The following is a 20,716-nucleotide window of genomic DNA, read 5'->3' as shown; positions in this document are numbered from 1 at the left end:
CACACTTTTAAAAATCCTCCTCAAATAACTCTTCAGTCTTAGTGTACTTATCTGCAGTGTCCACGAACAATAGTTCAACAATTAGTTGTACAAATAATTGACATTTCTAAAGAAGTGAAAGCAACTATCATTTATTGCATTGCATCCAACCCTGTACAATCAAGCATATGATGCCTCAACTTACACTTTTATACTGAAAAAAGCATTTTACCCTCTTGATTACACTGTCTTTAAACATTTTGAGTGATGTTGGTGACAAACTATGAAAAAACTGAAAAAGCATAACATGTTTGATCTTGTACATATTCATTGGTTCTTAATATTAAAAACTCAAGGCATGAGTCTTAATTACATTGGCATTGATTCACTGGCTGCTCTTTGTCAGCTGAGTTGCCTAACTGCCTCTGTGTACATACGAAATGCACCACAGCTGTGTGGTTAACCAGACACCTTTCACACCCTGGAGGAATTATACACAGGGTAATAAGTTGCTCAAACTAATTTGTTCTACTGGGCAATTAGGGCACACGTATATGGCCAGCTAAAGAAGCTTGGCTCAGGCTGTCACACACTAGTAGTAACGCAGCTGCATTCTCATCTCCCAACCCACATGTGCATGGCATCCAGACAGACGTTGGCATTTCTGGTGTTTGTGACAGTATCCTTTTTTTTTTTTTTCTCTTCACAACTTACTATAACTTAAAAAAAAATCAGAACATAAGAGACTAATAAATCAATAGAACAGTATAATTAGCACCACCAAGGTGAGGAAAAACACAACTAGAAAACTAAGTAGTTGGGAAAGACATTCTGTTTAAGAGTTCTGTTTCATGTTAGATATTTTTGCTGAGTAACTGGATTAGGTTGCACACACTGCTTCAAAAGATTTATCTGCAGTCTTCTGTGCCCAGACTTAAATGAAACCAGAAGGAGATAATAAGAGAAACACCTATATCTGCTGGAGTGCTTTGTTAAACTTGGCTGGGCATTCACTTAGCTGGATTGCTTCTGGGCCACGCAGTAGCTGATTGCCTACAGCAAACGTGTTTGTCAAGTCTAGCCCTCAGTAAATAAAGAACTGCTAATTAAAGATCTGACAACCTAACAACACTAATCAAAGTCAAGTAACAACACTAAACAAAGTCAAGTAAAGAGGAGACCAGATGTTCTAAACAAAAGGGTGAACACTGCCCCTTCGATTTGGCTGGATTAGAAAGGAGGAAGAAAAAAAGTTATTGTCTGAAATACATCGCACATTTGAAAAAGAAGGTGGCTCCTACTGCTACTAGGACCCAAAGAACACTCAAAGTTTTAAGGGTTTTCAAGCATGGAAATGCACTGGGTTTTTTTAAAAATATCTATATCTGTTTACTTTACTGTGCTAACTAAAGCAAAAAGCCCCCTTTCTTAAAAGTTTGCAAAGCTTGTGTAATTGTACTGGCTTTCATGGGTCATGTGTACGTGAAGTGGTGTACCACAAGCTCAAAATTTAAGAGTCGTGGAAAAGCATTCTTCAGTTCTGGGAGAACTGAGACAGACAGGGAGGGAGGTAGTGGCTATCAGTGCAGGCTGCATTTAGGTTCCAATCTGTGAATAACAAACAGGATCAGCCCAAGGAACAGAGCCAGGTGCAATGGCTGTAACCCATGGAGGTTCACGCCAGCTAACCAGGTAGCAGCCAGCGTGCTGTGATGCAGAGGCAGCAGCACGGTGGTGTCTATAACAGAGGCACATTATTGGGTTACAATTAAAACTTTGACTGAGAGAAAAAACATTAAGTATTCTTAGCAGATCTCCAGTATGATGAGAATACAGCTTTGAGGTTATACATTCTCTAGTATTCAAGCATAGATTCCTAGCTCCAATGAGACTTTCATCAAGCTGTTTCTTTATGTGTTATTTTAATTAGCATATTTTGGACGCTTCCTTCATAAAATACTATTTGTATATTAAGCTGGAAGACAATGCAAGACTGATTAATTTGAAACATGATCATACTATTCCCCCCCTCAGAATACTAATACATACATTTATACACACACACATATATTTATATAAATGTATGTATATACATGCAGGAGCCATGACAAGTACCTTGCTCAAACACGGCCTCATCCAAACATCTGTCTCAAAATCAGTCTTGCTTGAACAAACAAACAAAAAATTAAGAAGAAAAAAAGATAGCATTAAGACACCATGTAAAACATTGGGGATAAGGAACACTATGTGCTACCCCACTTGGGAAACACAAATCACACTTCTCTGTTGATGGATTATGACCATCAACTAGGTAAATCACTCTAAACAAAGTTCTGTTTTGCTGCTTCTGATGCCTATGGAAGCTGGCATATCTCTATACTATGCTGCAGTCTGTGATGCAAACACACTCACAGAGTTTAAGAGCATGCATAGCTCACTGGAGAATCTGTTGTTAGACAGTGAAAGGAAAGGCACCAGCACTGCACATGTCCCATGCAAATACAAGTGCAACGAGGAGAAACAGACACACAGTAGGAGAATTTAACAGCTCCAGACTACAACTGTGATTGTCCCTACTATGCATGATGGGTCACATGAAATCCCATTACTTCCCCAATTATTGTTTTCCTAACATGGCCTTTTCTGCCCTCTTGAACTTCTGTAGTTCAACTGCTAGTTCCCAATACCTCAGATACAGCCACATAAGTCTTCCATTTTGACTTTTGTTTCTGTTCAGCAGATTGCCACAGTAGTTATCATGTTTGAAAATATCTTTTAAGCCACTTTCCATATGTAGAGCCATAGCAACAGGATCAGTTGCTGCTTTAACTAGTAGATTTTTCTCTATTTCTAGTCTCTGGCTTCTGGGTACAACAAGACTGCAGTAGATGTCCTGTCTTTCTTTAAGTCCCTCTTCAAATTCTTTTAGTAAGATATTGGCTCTCTTTTGCCACTTTTCTTCCTTTGCCAGACAACTTTGGTACAAGCTACCTGCTGCTCCTGAGTGCAAAAGGACTTGTTTTTCTTGCTCTAACTTCTCCTGCTCCTGTTCTAGGATCCTTCTTTCTTCTACTAGTTTGCGGCTCTGGGACACGAGGGCCTCACGGTAACTCAGGGTTCTGTTGCGTTCCTTTTCAAGCTCCAACTCCAAGTGAGCAACTGTGCGACGATTTTCTGTGATTATATCCCGGTATTTGGCTTCCAAGTCTTTTTGTAAAGATGAATGTTTTTTATAATATTCTTTTTTTTCTCTTTCTATTTCCTTTTGACATTCTCTGGTCCAGATCCAACCTATCATATAAAAATGAGACTTTAGACATGAGTATAACACATTTAACATTGATGGGTATGATTAATTAACTATGCCTCTAAAGAAGCTATTAAACGGTAAAAAACTTCCTTTCCTGCCCTCCCCAGCGCTACCCACTTCTATTCACGTCCCACAAAACGTATTTCTGTGGGTCCATGTTTCACAGTAAGTCACCTTAAATGATCATGTTTCCTTTGAAACAAAATCTCCCCATGTCTTTTATTGCTAATAAATACCCTTATTGGATTAAAGAGGGAAAATAACGTTATGGGCAAACAAACTGGAGATTTCCAATGCAGAAACTGCACTGAGATATTTCTGGGTCCAGTAAATAAATCTACACCAGCAGCTCCTTGGGTTGTTACCTTTGGGCTCTCTAGCATGTTGTACGTCCGCTCTGCCGAAGCAACTTTGTACTCTGGAGCTTAGTAAACATGGACTCAATTCCATGTGTTTAAGTGGCCATTGCCTTAACCCTCTAAATAGTGCTTACCGTTTATAACATTAGGAATGAACAGACCAGAGGAAATGCCCAGACCAGGTATGGCTGTGGAGCTTCAGAGCCTGCCCTCCACCCGGTGGGCGAGGCAGCTGGGCACAGCTGGGCCGGGAAATACTTACGGAAGGCAGCCAAGCCCAGCATGGGGACCAGCAAAGCATAGTTCCATCTGCTGCCTTCATCCCCGGGCTCTCGTTGATTCGGCAGGATGTTCCAGTTGGGGGGGTCATTTAAATTATTCATGAAGGCACCTTAGATTTACAGGAGAGAAGCACGGCCTCAGCAGCGGGCACGGACGCGGGGCATCCCCATGGCCACCCTCCCGCCCGGGCCGCAGCTCCCGCAGGGACCGGTATTTCTGCCCCAGGCCCTCACACAGCAGCCCCGTTACTTGGGAACTTTACACGGACGTGCTTTCGCCCAGCGCCGGGCTCCCCAGCCCACTCCCGAACTGCCGGCCCGGCCGCCGCCACCGGGCCTCGACGTTGCTACCGCTACCACCCCGTTCCCCAGCCAGCCGCACGGTAGCTGGTATCACCACCCATCCCCAAGGCCTCCAGGCCCTTCTGCGCTGCAGGACTCGGGTCGAGGCTGTGCTGGGCAGGGCGGCGGAACGATACCGCCACTCACCATTCCTGGAGCACGGCGTCCCGGCCGAGCGCGGTCGTTGTCACCTACCTGCTGACCCCGCCCGCTCCCGGACTAGCCCATTAGCCTAGGGAGAGAGGGGGAGAGGCCGGGGGGACAACAAAAGCACTCGCACGAGTCCTAAGGGCTACCCGTCGCCTGGCCTCGCCCAGACCACTCAGACGGCGGGACGGGAGGAAGTCTGTGTGGGGGGAACCCCGCATGCAAGCAAGCAGGCAGGCAGGCAGGCACTCAGCCCGTGACCGAAAACTCCCTTCCCGGCACAATCAGTCTCTCCCGCCGAGCCTTGCGGGTACCGGCGCCGTTAGCGGCTGTTTCGCGCATGCGCCCTTGATCGCGCCTGCGGGTCTGTGTGAAATGGCGGCGACAGTAGCGGCTTCGCGGGGCTTGGCGAGGCGCTGGCTGCGGCCGGCAGCGCGGGCGGTGAGTGCTTGCCCTCGGCCCGGCCCGGCCCGGCCCGGCGCTGCCGCCGGCACCCTGGCGGAGGGGAAAGAGATAGGCGGCTGGGCTGGCGCAGCGAACCCCCAGGGAAGGGAGGCGGGCCGGCTGGGCCCGCGGCCCCCGTGCCTCCCCTGCCGCTCCCCTCAGCCGTGGCGGGGGAGCGTGGCCGCCCTCCCGGCCCGCTTCCCCCGCTGCCTGCTGCTGCGCGGCGGTGGCGGCCGGCGGCGGCCCCTATCTGTTGTCTCCCCCGTGACCTTGTCGGGTGAGCGCACGCCCCGGGGCGGGGAGCCGCGGCTGGGCTGAGGAAGCGGGGCAACCGGGGCCCCGTGGGGCCGAGTGGCCCCGCGCTGGGCTCGGTTCCTCTCCCGTAGTGGGGCCGTCCTTGCTGCTCGGCCCCTGGGGCAGGTTGCTGGGAAGTAAGTGACTGCGGGGATGGCCAGAGGGCTCCTCCGGCCTTGGGAAAGACGCGCCGTAGCCTCAGGCCGTGAGTAGGCTCCCTGAGGGGCAGGGGAAGGCAGCGGGTGTGGGGTGGGCTGGGGAGAAGCCCTGGAACACTCTGGCTGGTGCAGCACTTTCCAGCCCCAGCACCTGGGTAGAAAGCTTAGTGCTGGCTCCTTTTGGGCCCGTGTGAAATCCTGATGTGTATCTGCACGTTGCTCAAATCTGGCTAGCAGTTGTTTCCAGAAAGTGCTTCTTAAATGTTTGACAGTTTTGTTTTAGCTGAAGTGTAAGCAGTCCTTAGAGAGGGCTTGTTTTCCTTTACAGTGAAGTGGGAGTTTTCCGTTTATTTCCACTGTTCTCACTCTGTGTGTCCATAATAAATTTGGGAATACAGAAGATAAATGCATGGGAAAAGGACCCTGTAAATGCAACTGTGGTTGTCCTTGTCTTATAAAGCAAGTGCAGAAAAGATGACCTACTGAGAGGGAGAAAGGCTTAAAGAGTATCATGTTTTAGATGGCAGTGAACTGTTCCTAAGTGGACCCTGAATTTCATAAGGTCCATAACAATTCAGGATTAGTGTTATCAGTGTTCCCTTCAAATTTAGTGCAACATCTTTTCCTGCTTTGTGGGTTTTCCTCAGACTCATTTTGAAAAAAAACCCAAAAAACTTTATGGCAACAGAAATTCTTATGTATAGATTTAACAAAAAAGTGTACATGGATGGGAATAGCAGTTCTGAAAACTGTTTTGCAGAAGCTTATATGTGAAAAGGAACACAATCTGCTAAACAGTTGTGTGGTTTTGGTTTCCAGAGTCATCTGGAAAATTGCATTCCAGTGCATCTGTTGCAAAATATATTTGATAACTGTTTATAGTTACTTCAGAAAATAACAGAATTTTTTAAAAGGAAATTAATTCCAAGGCAGCATGGCAGAATTCTGACTGGAGGTTGCAGCAGGCTGTTTACTCTGAGGGGAGAAATAATGGGTCGATTTCTTTTGGGACTTTAGGGCACAATCACAATTTATAGGTCTTGAAGGATTTTTTGGAGGTGGTTTTTCTGCTCAGTTATTTGCACTTTCTTTAAACAATACTAAGTATGTACAAACCTGTTCGTTGTGTGCTGTCTTTGCATACAGTAAATATTTTCTTTGATTTGTTTGATGCAATAACCAAATGTATTGTTCACCTACAAGAAATAACTTATTGTGGCAAAAAGAGCTGTACTGATGCTGGAATGGCATTTTGGAAACCAGTAGTAGTACATGCTAGAGAGTTCACGGCTGCTACATTTAAAGTGTGCAGTATAGCCTGCCATGTCAGCTAGAGTTCTGCTAGTCTAACTTCAGTTGCACTGAGATCTGTGAAAGCAGTTTTGCTGGAGAGATGACACCCAGCTTTAGCTTGATCTGTGATTGTTGGGAGAGCTGTTTTGGAGGTAAATTACACTTGATACTTAGGTTTCATCTGGCTGTTGGTGAACTAGTGGACCTGATTCTGTATGTGAAGCATTAATGAAGATGGTTAATACAGGAATTAAGGTGGGCATGGCATTGCCCCAAAGTGTGATAACACAGCAGGGTGGAAGGGAGAAGAGTAACTGCTTGGAGGAGGGTACTAGTAGAACTCCTTATGAACAGGTTTTCAGACTCACGTTATTTAAAGATGGCTGTAAAAAAACAGAAGTGTGTTACCAAATATGATGACACATTAGATTCACTGTTATGCAAGAAGATAATGTGAATAAACTGTTATAAAAGATGATAAAACTAGGCCAAGTAAAGTGTACTGTAGTTCATTTCGGGGATGGGGGAAGAGATGGATGTTGGGAGGTGGTAGGGAGGGAAGGACCTGCTTGTTAGCATATTACAGGGTGATTGAACCATGACTATAACAGTTACTGGAAAGGCAAATATCACTCCAGTGCATTTTAGGATGTATTTCAAATAGAGCAGTGCTGATGTCACTGCACAGGTCATTAGAATGGCTTTGTGTTGCTTTTCTAATCAATCATATGTGCTCAGTTAGGTGTGTCTTTTTCTGAATGTTATAAAGAAGGAATACCACGTTCCAAGAAATTTGAGATTTGTACTGCAGAGACTAAAATTCTGATTGTTTTAACCTATCAAAGCAAAGACTGGATACTGGCTAGGTTTGGGTGGTGTGGCTTTTGTTTTGTTTTTGAACATGTCAGGGGAGAGGGAGTAACATGGCAGAAGAGTAAAACTGTGCCCTTGTGCTTTATATAGATATTAATAAATGGTTCTAAGTTGGCCACTAATTAATCAAGAATGAAAACAAGAAAAATATCTCTGGCTTTTGCAGCAATGAAGAACTGGAGCAGCTTTCCCTACCACCTAATTTCTTTTTCTTCACTACTCTTGACCACCCAAAATAATTTAAATTCTGAGGCTTGCTTGGCATGAGAGATGTTTTCCATTAATTCCTGTGGTTCCTGTAAAGCTGTCTTCATCTTTGTTGACTTATTAAAAAAAGGCAATAATACTGTAGCATTAATTGCAAACATACTCTTCTGTTAGTGCAGCCTCAGATAGTTCTGTGAGACTGGTTAGTGTTAGCGCAGTGAATAACACATAGTCTGTGACACGCTGTTACTTGCAGACTGTTCTCTCATCCAGTCAGAACTTTTTTTTTTTCTGGGTATGAATATAGGAAAGCCAGAACTTCATTGCATGTAGTTCTAAAATACATTAATACAGTAGTCTTGAATATGTGGTATGAGTGGTAAGTAAAGGTTTGTTATAAATGTAGGGTAGCCAAGAATGCTGAAAATCTTTGTGAAACATTTGCTCTATAATAGTTGTCTTGACTTCTTTCCCTAGTGGCCAGCAGCATGCCAGACTCTTGCACGTAACTTACACTTCACAGTCTATGGAAAGAAAAATGCTTCTACGAAGGTTTCTGATTCGGTATGTGTACTTCTTTATGTCTTAAGTAACAGGTTAGATAACACATGTAATGCTTGAGAGACATGAAGCAACCAGGTACTTGGCTTGTCGTGAAGTGTTGTGTTCAAGTGCATAGTGAGACTGAGTTGCTGAAATTCACTGCTTTTCTAAATGATAGATTCCACCCAAGAGAGCATATTACAGATCTAGCATTCACTGCTAGAGTCTGTTAAGGACATTAAGCCTATACTGCTTATGTCTCCATGAAACTCGAAATATTTGTGATCATAACAAGCTGATTTATTTTCCAGATCTCTACACAATATCCAGTAGTGGACCATGAATTTGATGCCGTTGTTGTGGGTGCAGGAGGAGCAGGTCTGCGGGCTGCGTTTGGTTTGTCAGAGGCTGGGTTTAATACAGCTTGTGTTACAAAGCTGTTTCCCACCAGATCTCACACTGTTGCTGCACAGGTGAGAAATGAGGTAGAACAAATGTTTAAAAAATACCTGCTGTCAGAAAGCTAATCTGGATGTGCACACAAACATCATGTTTCAAGGCCACGGTTCCTTTTATTAATATTACATATTTAGTTGAAACTGTTTTGGAGGGTAGTATATACTTAGGTTCTGTTCAGTGCTTTTTTCACTGCACTCAATGTAACTTTGCAATTCATTGTGTTACACAAAACAGAACAAAATAAGAGGCATTGTGAAACTGGTAAATTGCACATGTTTTCACAGCCAGGTTAAATCTGACTTTACTGTGTTTCTTGTACACAGAGGCGTAAATGGTATGTGATTTTTTAACAGAAAAGAGGAAAGCCTCCTAAAACTGTACCTCAGTAATATTATTCCAGGAAAATGCATTTTCATTTTCAGGGAGGAATCAATGCTGCCCTGGGGAACATGGAGGATGATAACTGGAGGTGGCATTTCTATGACACAGTGAAAGGGTCAGATTGGCTGGGTGACCAGGATGCCATACACTACATGACTGAGCAAGCCCCAGCTGCGGTGATAGAGGTGAGGCTCACTGGAATTGATGTCAGCTATAATTACTTATAACACAGACTAGCTTCCAAGGAGATCTCCTTAATAGGAACATAGTAAAATAACTTGTTGGATTGTTGTGCGCTAGCATTTCTGATGCTTGTATTTGGGTTCAACAGCTGGAAAATTATGGGATGCCGTTCAGCAGAACTGAAGAAGGGAAAATCTATCAGCGTGCATTTGGTGGACAGAGTCTTCAGTTTGGAAAAGGAGGGCAGGCTCACAGATGCTGTTGTGTTGCAGACAGGACAGGACACTCACTCTTACATACTCTGTATGGCAGGGTAAGCAGCTGTGAAGTAAACTTGGTCTGTGTTTTTGTATTTGCAGGTAATAATACTCCCCCCTGCCGCCCCTTGCCCTGGAGTTTGAAGTAAAGGCAAACAAAGCTTGTTGCTGTCCATATATCAATGAGGAATCAAGAGGAATGACTGATAACAATTCTGGATTTCCGTCCTTCCTCAGGCAGTGTGGAAGGATGTAGCCTAGGTGGTGCTGGGTTTTTGTCAGGAGTATGCAGAAATAGAACAAATTGAACAATTTTAATTATGATGGCTGTCATGATGGCAACAGATGTTAATTAGTGTACCCTGTTAGCTTTGTGATCTGGAGTAGTTCTTCATTGTTGATACTTCTGTGTCTGTTAACAAGACCCAGACAGAATTTATGTAAACCTTACCCAAAAAACTTTTTTCAAAAAATCTAACACAGCAGCACTGGACAACGCTGTAAAGAGGTACAAGGCAGCGTATTTTCACTCATCTTCAAACAGGGAGCAGGGGGAAACGAGAGGTGTAAATACATGAAGGCCTACTGTGCATTTCTGAGCTTGCTCTATGGCAAGTGACTTGCATTCCAGTGTCTGTTTCTATCAATTCTACAGACCATAACTGAAGCAAGACTTGGTTATTTTAAAATGGTAGTAAGCTACTTGAAACCTGTTCTTGGTTTTTTTTTTTATTTACTTGGCAGCTAGCTAATTGCTCTCCTTCAGGCTCATACTATATGTGCTGCTGCAATACAAATGCTCAGTGCTGCCAAACACTGTTCTGATCCTTGAGGGCAAGAAAAAATGTTTGACTTGATGCCCGCCCGCTGCTTCTGCTGGTATACTACGCTCCCAGAGATGTATTCCACCTCTCTGTGAGAGGTTAAGTAAAGCGTGCTTGTACATGTATTGAGCACCACAGCTGACTAAAGTGTTGCCAGATACAGAGGCAAATAACAAGCCTTGCTGACTCGCTATGACTTCTCAGAATTAAGTGGTTTGGTAACTACTTGTGTCTCTTTAAGGTGGAATGGAATCAGTGGCAAATTTTTACAAAGATTTCTGAGAAAACCAGCTTCCATGAGAGTTGGCGGGGGTGTTTTTTTTCCTGATCTAGTCCATATGCATTGACAGTTTTAAAGAGAGATTACTTCAGTTTCTGGATTTTTCTTAAAGTTCCTTTTTTTAATTTTCCTCCAGTCTCTAAGATACGATACAAGCTACTTCGTTGAATATTTTGCCTTGGACCTACTTATGGAAAATGGAGAATGTCGTGGTGTTATTGCCCTTTGCATAGAAGATGGCACTATACATCGGTTTAGAGCAAAGAACACTGTCATTGCCACTGGGTAATGTAAGGTTTTTGATGAAGCTGTCACCAGCTGTTTTTCAACTTTGGTTGAACATAACAGGGCAATACCAATTTTCTTCTGTCGTTTGAACTCAGTACAGGAGATGGCAAAACTTATTCATCTGGCTTGTTAACCCTCTGGTCTGTTTCCGCTATTGTGCCAAGAGCATAGTTGAATTTTATGTTCTGGTGGGTTGTTTGGTTTTTTGGGTTGGTTTTTTTTTTTTTGACTGCTAATTCTGTTAACTTTTGTGTTCTGTAGTGGGTACGGCCGCACTTACTTCAGTTGTACATCTGCTCATACTAGTACGGGTGATGGCACTGCTATGGTCACACGAGCTGGTCTTCCTTGCCAGGACTTAGAATTTGTACAGTTTCACCCTACAGGTACAGAATATGATGTAATACTTACAACATTATTTTTAATGAGTTGAACAGATTGTTTTGCTGATGTTGTTTTAAAATGTCAGTTTGCACTTTTCTGCAGCACTTCATTAGTTTATTAGTTGCTTGTGGCAGGTGTTCAGACTTGTCTGCAACTGCTGTGGAATATCAATCTGAGAGTAAGAGTTACAATGTGAGAGAGGTCTCAGCTGTTGTAATTTAAGACCAGTGTCAAATATTTTAAGGTGCTGTCTTTACAATACTAACAGGTTTTATGAATTCCACATTGAAACCACTCCATGCCTTAAACTTAGGTTTTCTCTTGCCTTTAAAATCTTAAAGGGTTTGATATTAGATATAGGAGCAATGGGATAGATGCAAATGTTCGGGAGCTGTATACTAGAATATTTTGTGGAAGTGGGGTAGTTGAAGTAAAGTCATAGTTTAGAACTGTAGTTTTACAGCACAGGATCAGTATCTAAACAGAACAACAATGGTCACAAAAAATGATTTGCTTTTTTTGGTTGTGAGCTAAATAAATGCTCAGTTCTTACTTGTGATAAGTGATCAGTTGTTTTTTAATTGTTCACTTAATTTCACAATGTTATATCATAGATATCCAATGTTCATTCCACTTAGCTAAGGTTTTTCTAGTCAAAGGAGCTTCATTGCTTGTGTGGTAATTCCATAGCTTTTAACATAATTACCAGGTGCATGAGTTGGTTAGCGTTCTTGTTTTCTATGACAACCAGTGCTGAAGGCTAACAGGTAGGCCTTCCTTCTCTAAAGCAACAGAGACCGAGTAAGCAGTCCACACGATTTGAAACCATCCTGCACTGCCTTAGCACAAGAAAAGAACAAAGATGAGCAAAGCAGCCTTGAGATAATTAAGTTCTGGTTTACTTCAAAATCTTGAATAAAATAATTGCCGGAGATCTACAAAATCTTTGTAAAATTCTCCTTACATATTGATGGCTGCAGATCTCTTCTAGTATTTTAGATACCACAGTTGTTGCAAATCAACTTGCTCACCTTCCAGGAAGAGTGTTTGAAAGGAATAACAACACTTGTTTCTAAGCAGCCTTTGGGGACAGTTGTTAGTGGTATGATTAGAGTGGAATAAAATCTCCCCCTGTGACTTGTTTGCATTATTTTAAGATGACCTTGTGTATTCAATTCTGGTTGTCTTGATTATGAAGCTGTCTTGAAAATATCTCACTTAATGGTTATTTTCTTTCTTTACAGGTATCTATGGGGCTGGCTGCCTTATAACAGAGGGATGTCGTGGAGAGGGAGGTATTTTAATTAACAGTCAAGGTGAAAGATTCATGGAGAGATATGCACCTGTTGCTAAGGATCTGGCTTCCAGGGATGTAGTGTCTCGTTCTATGACCATAGAAATCCGTGAAGGAAGGTTAGTTAAATATTCCACCGAAGCTGCAGAATGAATACTTAAACATATTAGACTATATGCACTACAGTAGTTCATTCAGATAAACACCTGATAATTTGTGGGAGTGAGCTGTAATAACTGTCAGCTGAACACTGCACGTAGGGCAAAAATTTTTCTTGATTATTCCTAATGATACTAAAAAGGAACACAAGATGTTGAGAGTCTCCTGTTTGTATTTGATGCATCTAGAGAGAGCTGCTCAAACAAGTTTAATGTATATGCTCTTAACTGCAAACAATGGGAAGAATTTGGTACTTTGTTCCCTTGGTTAATATCTTCAATTTTTACATATTTCTGCAGTGATACAGTGGTTTAAAGTCTTTAAATACTGTGAATTTTTGTGAAAAGAAAGTTGGGAGGTGAAAAATACATGTAAATTCTGCCAGGTTCAGCAGTCTTCTCAATTATGCTAGATATTAATTTTTGTCAAGATAACCTTTGAAAAAACTAAAAGTTAGAATGTTTTACAAATGAAACAAATTGGATTAGAAATATTACTGGTGTTTGCAGAATCCCTGTTATGTATTCCAGTGTTGACTTTTTTTTTGGTAGGGGTTGTGGTCCCGAAAAAGATCATGTGTACTTGCAGTTGCACCACTTACCACCACAGCAGCTAGCAACTCGTCTCCCAGGAATTTCAGAAACAGCTATGATATTTGCCGGAGTTGATGTGACCAAAGAGCCTATTCCTGTTCTGCCTACTGTGCATTATAATATGGGAGGTATTCCTACTAACTACAAAGGACAGGTAAGTAATAGATCACTTTTAGTATTATTTTTTCCACCGCGATAATAGGAAATTGTTTTCCAAATACAAAAGCATTAACAATGTTTTTCATAAATATAGGGATGCTGATTAGCATTAGCTTAATGATATTCATGACATCAGAGTTAATTCAACACACAGTCTGGTTTGTTTTTGTAAATAACTTGAGAACTATGTTCTAGTCCATCTAGAGATGGGAGTTCCGAGAAACATCTAAAATGAAGTTACTGTCATGTCTGACAACAGTTCTCTGTTAATCAAGCTGAGGATAATATATAGTTGAACAGGGGTCAAACTAGGGCTCTATTAGAATCTATAACTCAATTTAACGTATATTAATTCTCTGTACCTCATGTAATCTCCACACTAAGGCAGATTCTTTCAGCTCATACTAGTTAGAAGTCAATGTGATGATGTCAGCTGAATTTTTCCATTTCACAGTATTGTACTTGTTAATTTTTAATGTAAAATTTTGCCTTAGGAATGTGTGCAGATCAGACTTTCTTCCTGTGCTTTTCTGACTTGCTGCAGAATTGTGAAGAAGAGTACATGGTTCTGTTTCATAAGCGTAACTAATGAAATCTTAGGTTTAAGTGCAATCTGTATTTACACAGCATTATTACTTAGCCTTTAGAACTAAGGTATTTATGGTTTTAGCATTGGAGAAAACTTCTAGATTGCTGTGTTTCATCCTTAGATGCACATGGCCTTTGCAGATAAGGAGGTTTGCACTGTTATAAACTGTTTAAGAAATGAGTATTAATTGACCATCTGAAATTATAGGTGATTACACATGTGAATGGTGAGGATAAAGTGGTACCTGGTTTATACGCTTGTGGGGAAGCAGCCTCTGCCTCTGTCCATGGTGCAAATCGACTTGGAGCAAACTCACTCCTGGATTTGGTGGTCTTTGGTCGTGCTTGTGCCCTTACTATTGCAGACACGTGCAAGCCTGGTCAGTCTCACAGTTTGTCTCACTTTTTTAGAGATGTTTGCCTTTGTGTCTTCACTTCTGCCCAACAAAGAGTTGTTGCTATCTCATTCAAATTTAGAATGCTAGACATAAATTCTTAATTGTTAAATTAAATTAAAAAGGCAGAAATCAGTGCTTATGCTTTTTATAGGCATGTTCTTTGCGATGCAAATGCTTGATGTTGAAGTTGCTTTGTGAGTTGATCATCTTAAAACTAGAATTGGGTCAATGCTATTGGCAAAAACTGTTCAGATTTTTCACAAACTAGCAAACCAGAATATTGAATATTAAGACTGACTTCTCTACATCCTGCACTGCATCTTCTACAGCAAAAGGTAGTCATGTAGTCTGTCATACACTTGGCACTTTTATGTTGTGGAATTTGCTGCCACCTTGATTGATAAGGTGGACTGCATGTGCGGGTGATAAGAGATACTAAAAATTGTCACATTCATCCCCTGTATGTGGATTGTCACTGCTGAGTGTTATTTTTAAATCTAGTTCAGCAACAGTTACTAAGCTGCAAAAAACCCCAGCCCAACCAACCAACCAAAAAAAAATATCCAAACTAGAAAAACCCCAAGAAAATACTGTAAGAGGCAGTTACCTTGCCAGAGCAGCTGAAGTCCAGAGGTTTTCTTATTTTTTCTTATTGCTTAATGTCCAACTTAATAAGACTATTCATTTTTTCAGTCTGACTCTGCACTTTGTGCAGAGTGATGGTTCCTGATGGAATTGGCTTGGATCTAGCGGTGCCTGTTGGCTCTGGCTTTGTGCAAACATTTATTTGGATCAGTCTTTGTGTGGCTGTTTTGAGTTAGAAGTTGCAGGAAGGTTTTTATTAGTCTGAATGCAAAACTACAGGAGAGGTGAAATGTGCTGGTAAGATGCTGTGTTTGGTTTGTTACCCAATAGCTGATGGGTTCCAGTATTCCAGCTCATGTGTAATTGCCATGCTTATTAACTGATCCCTGGTCCTTTAACAGGTCCAAGAGAGGGTGGGAGGTTTGGGGGTGAGGAGAGAAGGTGGTAAGGGGCCACAAGCTTGTTCCATACTTCAGAATAACTTCCATCAAGTGTTCTTAAGGAATCAACAGCAGAATTTAGCCAAACCCATAAATTATATATAAATTATAAACGTGATTCATATTCCACCGATAACTCTATTTTAAGCGTATGGATACTGTTGGTGTGAGTTCAGGAGAGTTACAGTTAACTTGTACCTCAGCGGAAGAAAAAGAGACTGTGTTTTAGTCAAATCTGACTTTTAGTAGTTGCTAGTCTATGAAACTGCCAAAAACCAAAACCAAACCCAACATACTAAACTTACTGAAACTTTCTTATTAGGAGAGCCAGTTCCCTCCATTAAACCAAATGCTGGTGAAGAGTCAGTTGCTAATCTTGACAAATTAAGATTTGCTAATGGAACCATAAGAACTTCAGAAGTGCGACTTAACATGCAGAAGGTAAGCCTGGTGAAGCTCTCAAGTATAAGGTGGGAGAAGCTGCAAGCAAAGGAGGCAGTTTGGTCACACTGTGAAGTACGCTTCAGAATTTGCTTTGCAGAAGTAAAAAGCAGTGTGGGGAGATTTGTCTGTGCGCAGTAAACGCGGTATCAGTTTTGCAGGTTTCTTCTTCTCTCCATGGTTATTTCTCTTGGGTAGTTTACCCACTGTATAATAGAGCAGGGTTTCCTCTGGGGTGAACAGAAGAACGGGGTTTTTTTCTTCAGGCTGCAGGCATGTCTGAGGTCAAAACATCAAGCTCTGTTGGAACTAATGAAGTTATGTGGAGTGTTACGCATATACAGCATATGAAACTGATTTTGTTTTACTATCTTGCAGACCATGCAAAACCATGCTGCTGTATTTCGTACTGGTTCTGTACTCCAAGAAGGCTGTGAAAAACTAAGTCAAATTTATAGTGACCTGGCTCATTTGAAGACATTTGACAGAGGTAATCTGAAAGAATACACCTTTGCCAGAGTACTCTCTGGGAAAAGTGTTTTTTCTTCTCTAAACCTTCTTATGAGTTTCTTGAAACTTTGGCTAAAGACTTTGACCATTTTGAATCTTTCAAAATATTTTGTAGACCCCTACTTGCTAAACATGGTAAAGTACTTGATCTTACTGGTCATTTTCTGGTTGCACACCCTTTCAAAGAAGCAGAGGCCAAAATCAGATTTAACTGTATAAGGTACTAACTCCTGTTCTCTCAAAACATGATGTTAAGTTGTTCAAATAATAAGATGAACTTTAAGTGTCTTCTGTAAAGGCCAGGGAGTTGCAGAAAGATGGCAAGACCATTCATAGGCTGAACGCTCAGCTTTCATTCTTCAGCTGAGCAGATAGCTCTGCATGCAGACACTGCCATGTCTTGCAGTGTATCTTGGGAGAACTTGCTTAATTAAGTCCAACTGATCACGTACCTTTTGTCCACTCACATTGTGTATTTCTCTCCAACTACTGCTATCGGACATGTATCCCTAACACTGAAAGCAGAACTGGCTTTCTTGGACAGCTCTCACCAAGCCTCAGGAAAAGTGCTCTGATGGCTTAGAATGTAGGCATCAAAATGAAGATACATTCATGTAGGTGAACTTGGGTCCACCTTGGAGATACTTCAGTGAAGAACCACCTCGTATAATTAGCAGTTCTGTTTTCCTCTTTCTGAGGGTGGGAAGGAAGGGAAGGTGCTGTTGGCTAGATGTGCTAGGGATCTACTTAAACAGCTACCATCTAGCCAGCTCTTGTGATCCACGGTGAGGTATGGGTTGAGCTGCAGTGAGTTGTAAGCGTGGTTATAAAGCAGGCAAGAATCTATGGTGTAATTTTGTTTCAGTAGTATGCTGGCAACAGGGACACCTGGTAGAACTACTGAACATTTCTAAGATTCATTACGAATATTAAGGTGTAGGAATCATTACTGAGCCTCGCAGGCAATAGTGAGTAATTCATTATTGCAGAGTACTGTGACAGCAGTAAGTAGAGCTTTGGCTGGTTCGATTCTCAGTATCAGCAATAGGACAGAAGTAAATGGAGGAGTAACTTGTTTGTAGAACATCTTCCATAGTATTTTAATATTTTACTAGGTATTGTGTGGAACACTGACTTGGTGGAGACCCTGGAACTGCAAAACCTGATGCTTTGTGCTCTACAAACCATTTATGGTGCTGAGGCTCGCAAAGAGTCCCGGGGAGCTCACGCCAGAGAGGACTATAAGGTATAAATATTTTCTGTGACCCGGATGTAGGATTGAATTTCCTTGTTATGTATCCCTGGATGGCTTATTTAAAAGTTGTAATTTCTTCCAAGTATAGTCTTTAGAGTCTCGAGTTAAGATTAGTATAGTATTTGTTTGGGGTCCCATCTGCTCTGTTTTATCTGTTCCTGTTTGTTATATATAAAACGACTAATACGTGCAACATTGGGTAACAATCTCGAGAGAAGAGTAGGTCCATGTGTGAATCTGAATCATCAGAGGGGTCTAAAGCAGGACTGTAGTAATAAGGTCATGAATACATAAACAGGACTTCAAACAGAATAATTGTTCTATGCAAGGAACATTACCTTAAATACTGAGGCTTAACAAGGACTTTAAAATGTGACATGGGCAATGTTAAGATAAAGCTTGCTGGCTGTTAGGAGACATGTTATATTACAGTTGTAATTGGAATGCAACTAACCATGTGGCCATAGAGTAATTTGCAGATGCAATTTCTGGTCTGTACTAAGCTAACTTTCTCCTTAGTTACGGATAGATGAGTTTGACTATTCTAAGCCGCTGCAAGGCCAGCAGCGGAAGCCATTTGAAGAGCACTGGAGAAAGCACACCCTTTCGTACGTGGATGTCCCATCGGGGAAGGTAAGTTGAGCCTGATGCCTGGGGGCCTGTCTCACTGTCAACAGACAGCTGCTTTCTCAGACAGCTGTTAATATCATCATAATAACTGCAAATGATTTTCACTGTCTGAGTATCTGGTATAGTTCAAGGTACTTAGAGCAAAAAAAGAAAAAAAAAAGAGAACATTGGAATAAATGTTGAACAGTAGACGTAGCTGGGAGAAGTTATTGTTGATCTTTGGGAAGTGACTTTGTGATCTGAGCTGGAATTGTTTTTCCCCTTGTCTCAGGCTAGTTAAAAATCTTTTCTCTTTTCCTCTGATGGTAGCAAAACCTGTTGTTGGTGTTTAGCATAAAGTTTTTAAGGTATTTCAAAGAGAGAACTGAAAGCTGACCCTGAAAAGATCTTGTGTGTTGTTTTTTGTATCTCATTCTCTGAATCCTCTTGGTTTCCTTTCCCCCACTTCCTGCTTCCTTGAATCTAGTTTGAGGACAAGTGTGAACACTTGACATCCTGAATAGCTGCTGTGGCCGAAAAGATAGAGTGACAGTGTTCTGTCTACTAACTGATCCATTGGGTTCTCTATCTCCAAGACTCCCCTAGCTTAAAGAACTAGGAACTAGCAATCTTGGCCAAAATTTTACTTTTGTCCAAAAGGCCTCTTCAAAGTAGTAGTCTTCTGATGCCGTTTCTGGTCAGGCTTTGCTTTTAACATTTCAGTCAGTGGTAACTTGGTGGAACTTAAATGTTCCTTGTGAGTTACTAACTTCATTTTCTATGGAAGGAAAACAATAATGGAGAAATTAGCTTAAAATCAATAAAGTTATTCAGTTACCTGTGTACTCGGTCATCCTTGTTAGCTAGGCTGCCTTGTCTAGATACAAGAGCTTTGCTTGTCTTAAAGTTCTTTGTTCTCTTTTACTTTAGGTTACCTTGAAATACAGACCTGTGATCGACAGAACTTTGAATGAAGAAGACTGCTCTTCTGTCCCGCCTGCGATTCGCTCATACTAGTAACTTACTTTTTAACTTGCAGTCCTCTCCCAGAGTACATTTATTTGTACATAAACATAGCGCAATCAAATCAAAATAGTATTGTCATTATCAATTAATGGACAGTGCTGACTAAACTCTTCTCCAGCTTGTATTCTGCTGTAGCTTATTGTATGATTATGAAAATGAAATACAGGACAGCTTATGTTCTTTCACCAGTCTGTCAAAACTGACAGGGAAAACACAAAATGTGTCTAAAGTGATGGGGAAGTCTTGTATTTGTTTGAATATGCTGTTATGTATATAATAACAATGTTTTATTTTGAGTGTATAGTTATTTCCATATTGTAAGAACAAGAAAAGCATTGCGATAGTTTTAGACAAGATTGAGATGCTGAATTTTGATATGGGGACTCACAGTTAAGCATCGTAACTGTTGATTAAATAACACGGAAGATAAGAAAATTATTCACTAGTAATTATAACTTTGTTTTTTCTAAAGCTATAAAATTGTTCAAATTGTGATATTGTTGCTTTGTTGAAGGAAACAAGATACTTTCACTCCAGTTGCTTCTTCCAAAATATACCCTGAAGAGAATATAATCTTAATAACTAGTCTCTATCATCTCTGGAACTTCTGAAGCCATTCTTGTGGTGTGTCTTGGGTATTTCCAAGACTGTCTTTGCTCTTAGAGGCACCAAGGGGTCGTTTTGCAGAAGGCTTACCTAAATATTAAAGCTTACCAGACTTGAACTTTGTGGGCTGTAGTGCCAAGATGTAATGTGTAAGGCATCAACAGAGTGGTTTCTATCACCATTTCTATGAATAACTCCCATTTTTTTGAGGACTGAAGAGTAACTATGCAGATTGCAATTGAGTGGAACATTTCTTAAATTGTCAAATTATTTTCTCAGCTGCTGAATGTTGGCTGTTAACTGGAAAAAAATGAAATCTTGGAATGTTACTGGTGGTGGTAGGAAAAATTGAGTATTTTCACTCTTGGAGTGTTTCAAGACCCTGGTGCAAGAGTAAGAGACTGTGCTTGGAGAAATGCAGTGTGCCAAAGCACGACCCGTGCATGGGCAGGAAGAGGACTATAACTTAACTTGCCTTTTTTTTTTTTTTATAGAAAGAGCGCTGACTGATGTTGGGGGGGAGGAAATAGTGTTTCATACGTCTTTAAAAAGATTACAATAAAGCGGCATAACCTCATCCTTTATTCTGTTGTCTGCAAATGGCTGTTCCTGGGGCCGCCGCTGCCCTGGGGGCGGGGCCGGGGCGAGGGGGCGGGGCCACTCTCCGCCCCTGGCCCCGCCTCGGCGCTGCGCGGTGCTCACACTTCCCCCCCCTCCTCCGTCTGAGCCCGCCTCCCGCCGCAGCCTACTGGCGCGGCGGAGCCTGG

General features: G+C 41.7%; 2 protein-coding genes across 4 annotated transcripts; one reads left to right on the top strand and one right to left on the bottom strand.

Moving 5' to 3' along the window:
* Positions 1 to 115: 115 nt before the first annotated feature.
* CCDC127 (coiled-coil domain containing 127) lies at positions 116 to 4,748 on the bottom strand. Of its 3 annotated transcripts, none has more exons than XM_075084450.1 (3): positions 4,668 to 4,748; positions 3,911 to 4,039; positions 116 to 3,270 (listed from the first exon to the last, which is right to left on the bottom strand). In XM_075084450.1, exons 2-3 carry the CDS (start codon positions 4,029 to 4,031, stop codon positions 2,597 to 2,599), a joined length of 795 nt encoding a protein of 264 aa, XP_074940551.1. In that variant the 5' UTR covers positions 4,032 to 4,039; positions 4,668 to 4,748; the 3' UTR covers positions 116 to 2,596. The 3 variants fall into 3 exon arrangements, with proteins under 3 accessions (XP_074940551.1, XP_074940550.1, XP_074940552.1); XM_075084449.1 differs by having other exon boundaries at positions 4,419 to 4,714; XM_075084451.1 differs by having other exon boundaries at positions 4,467 to 4,714.
* On the top strand, positions 4,721 to 20,526 carry SDHA (succinate dehydrogenase complex flavoprotein subunit A). The gene is made up of 15 exons (XM_075084427.1): positions 4,721 to 4,859; positions 8,165 to 8,251; positions 8,542 to 8,703; positions 9,112 to 9,255; positions 9,402 to 9,566; positions 10,751 to 10,899; positions 11,164 to 11,288; positions 12,531 to 12,699; positions 13,291 to 13,486; positions 14,288 to 14,459; positions 15,825 to 15,943; positions 16,322 to 16,433; positions 17,569 to 17,699; positions 18,228 to 18,341; positions 19,248 to 20,526. The coding sequence occupies exons 1-15, from the start codon at positions 4,794 to 4,796 to the stop codon at positions 19,332 to 19,334; spliced, it is 1,998 nt and encodes a 665-aa protein (XP_074940528.1). The 5' UTR covers positions 4,721 to 4,793; the 3' UTR covers positions 19,335 to 20,526.
* Positions 20,527 to 20,716: the final 190 nt, after the last annotated feature.

The sequence above is a fragment of the Phalacrocorax aristotelis genome, chromosome 2 (assembly GCF_949628215.1).
Source record: "Phalacrocorax aristotelis chromosome 2, bGulAri2.1, whole genome shotgun sequence".
In the NCBI taxonomy this organism is placed as follows: domain Eukaryota; kingdom Metazoa; phylum Chordata; class Aves; order Suliformes; family Phalacrocoracidae; genus Phalacrocorax; species Phalacrocorax aristotelis.
Note: the sequence above shows the minus strand (reverse complement) of the source record. Positions and strands in the feature narration are given on the sequence as shown.

Excerpts from the sequence above, each read along its gene's own strand:
- CCDC127 (XM_075084450.1), bottom strand. The coding sequence starts at position 4,031 with ATGAATAATTTAAATGACCCCCCCAACTGGAACATCCTGCCGAATCAA. Across the intron at positions 3,271-3,910 it reads GCTGGGCTTGGCTGCCTTCC|GTTGGATCTGGACCAGAGAA; the intron begins GTAAGTATTTCC and ends TTTATATGATAG.
- SDHA (XM_075084427.1), top strand. The coding sequence starts at position 4,794 with ATGGCGGCGACAGTAGCGGCTTCGCGGGGCTTGGCGAGGCGCTGGCTG. Across the intron at positions 4,860-8,164 it reads TGCGGCCGGCAGCGCGGGCG|TGGCCAGCAGCATGCCAGAC; the intron begins GTGAGTGCTTGC and ends TTCTTTCCCTAG. Across the intron at positions 8,704-9,111 it reads CTCACACTGTTGCTGCACAG|GGAGGAATCAATGCTGCCCT; the intron begins GTGAGAAATGAG and ends TTTCATTTTCAG.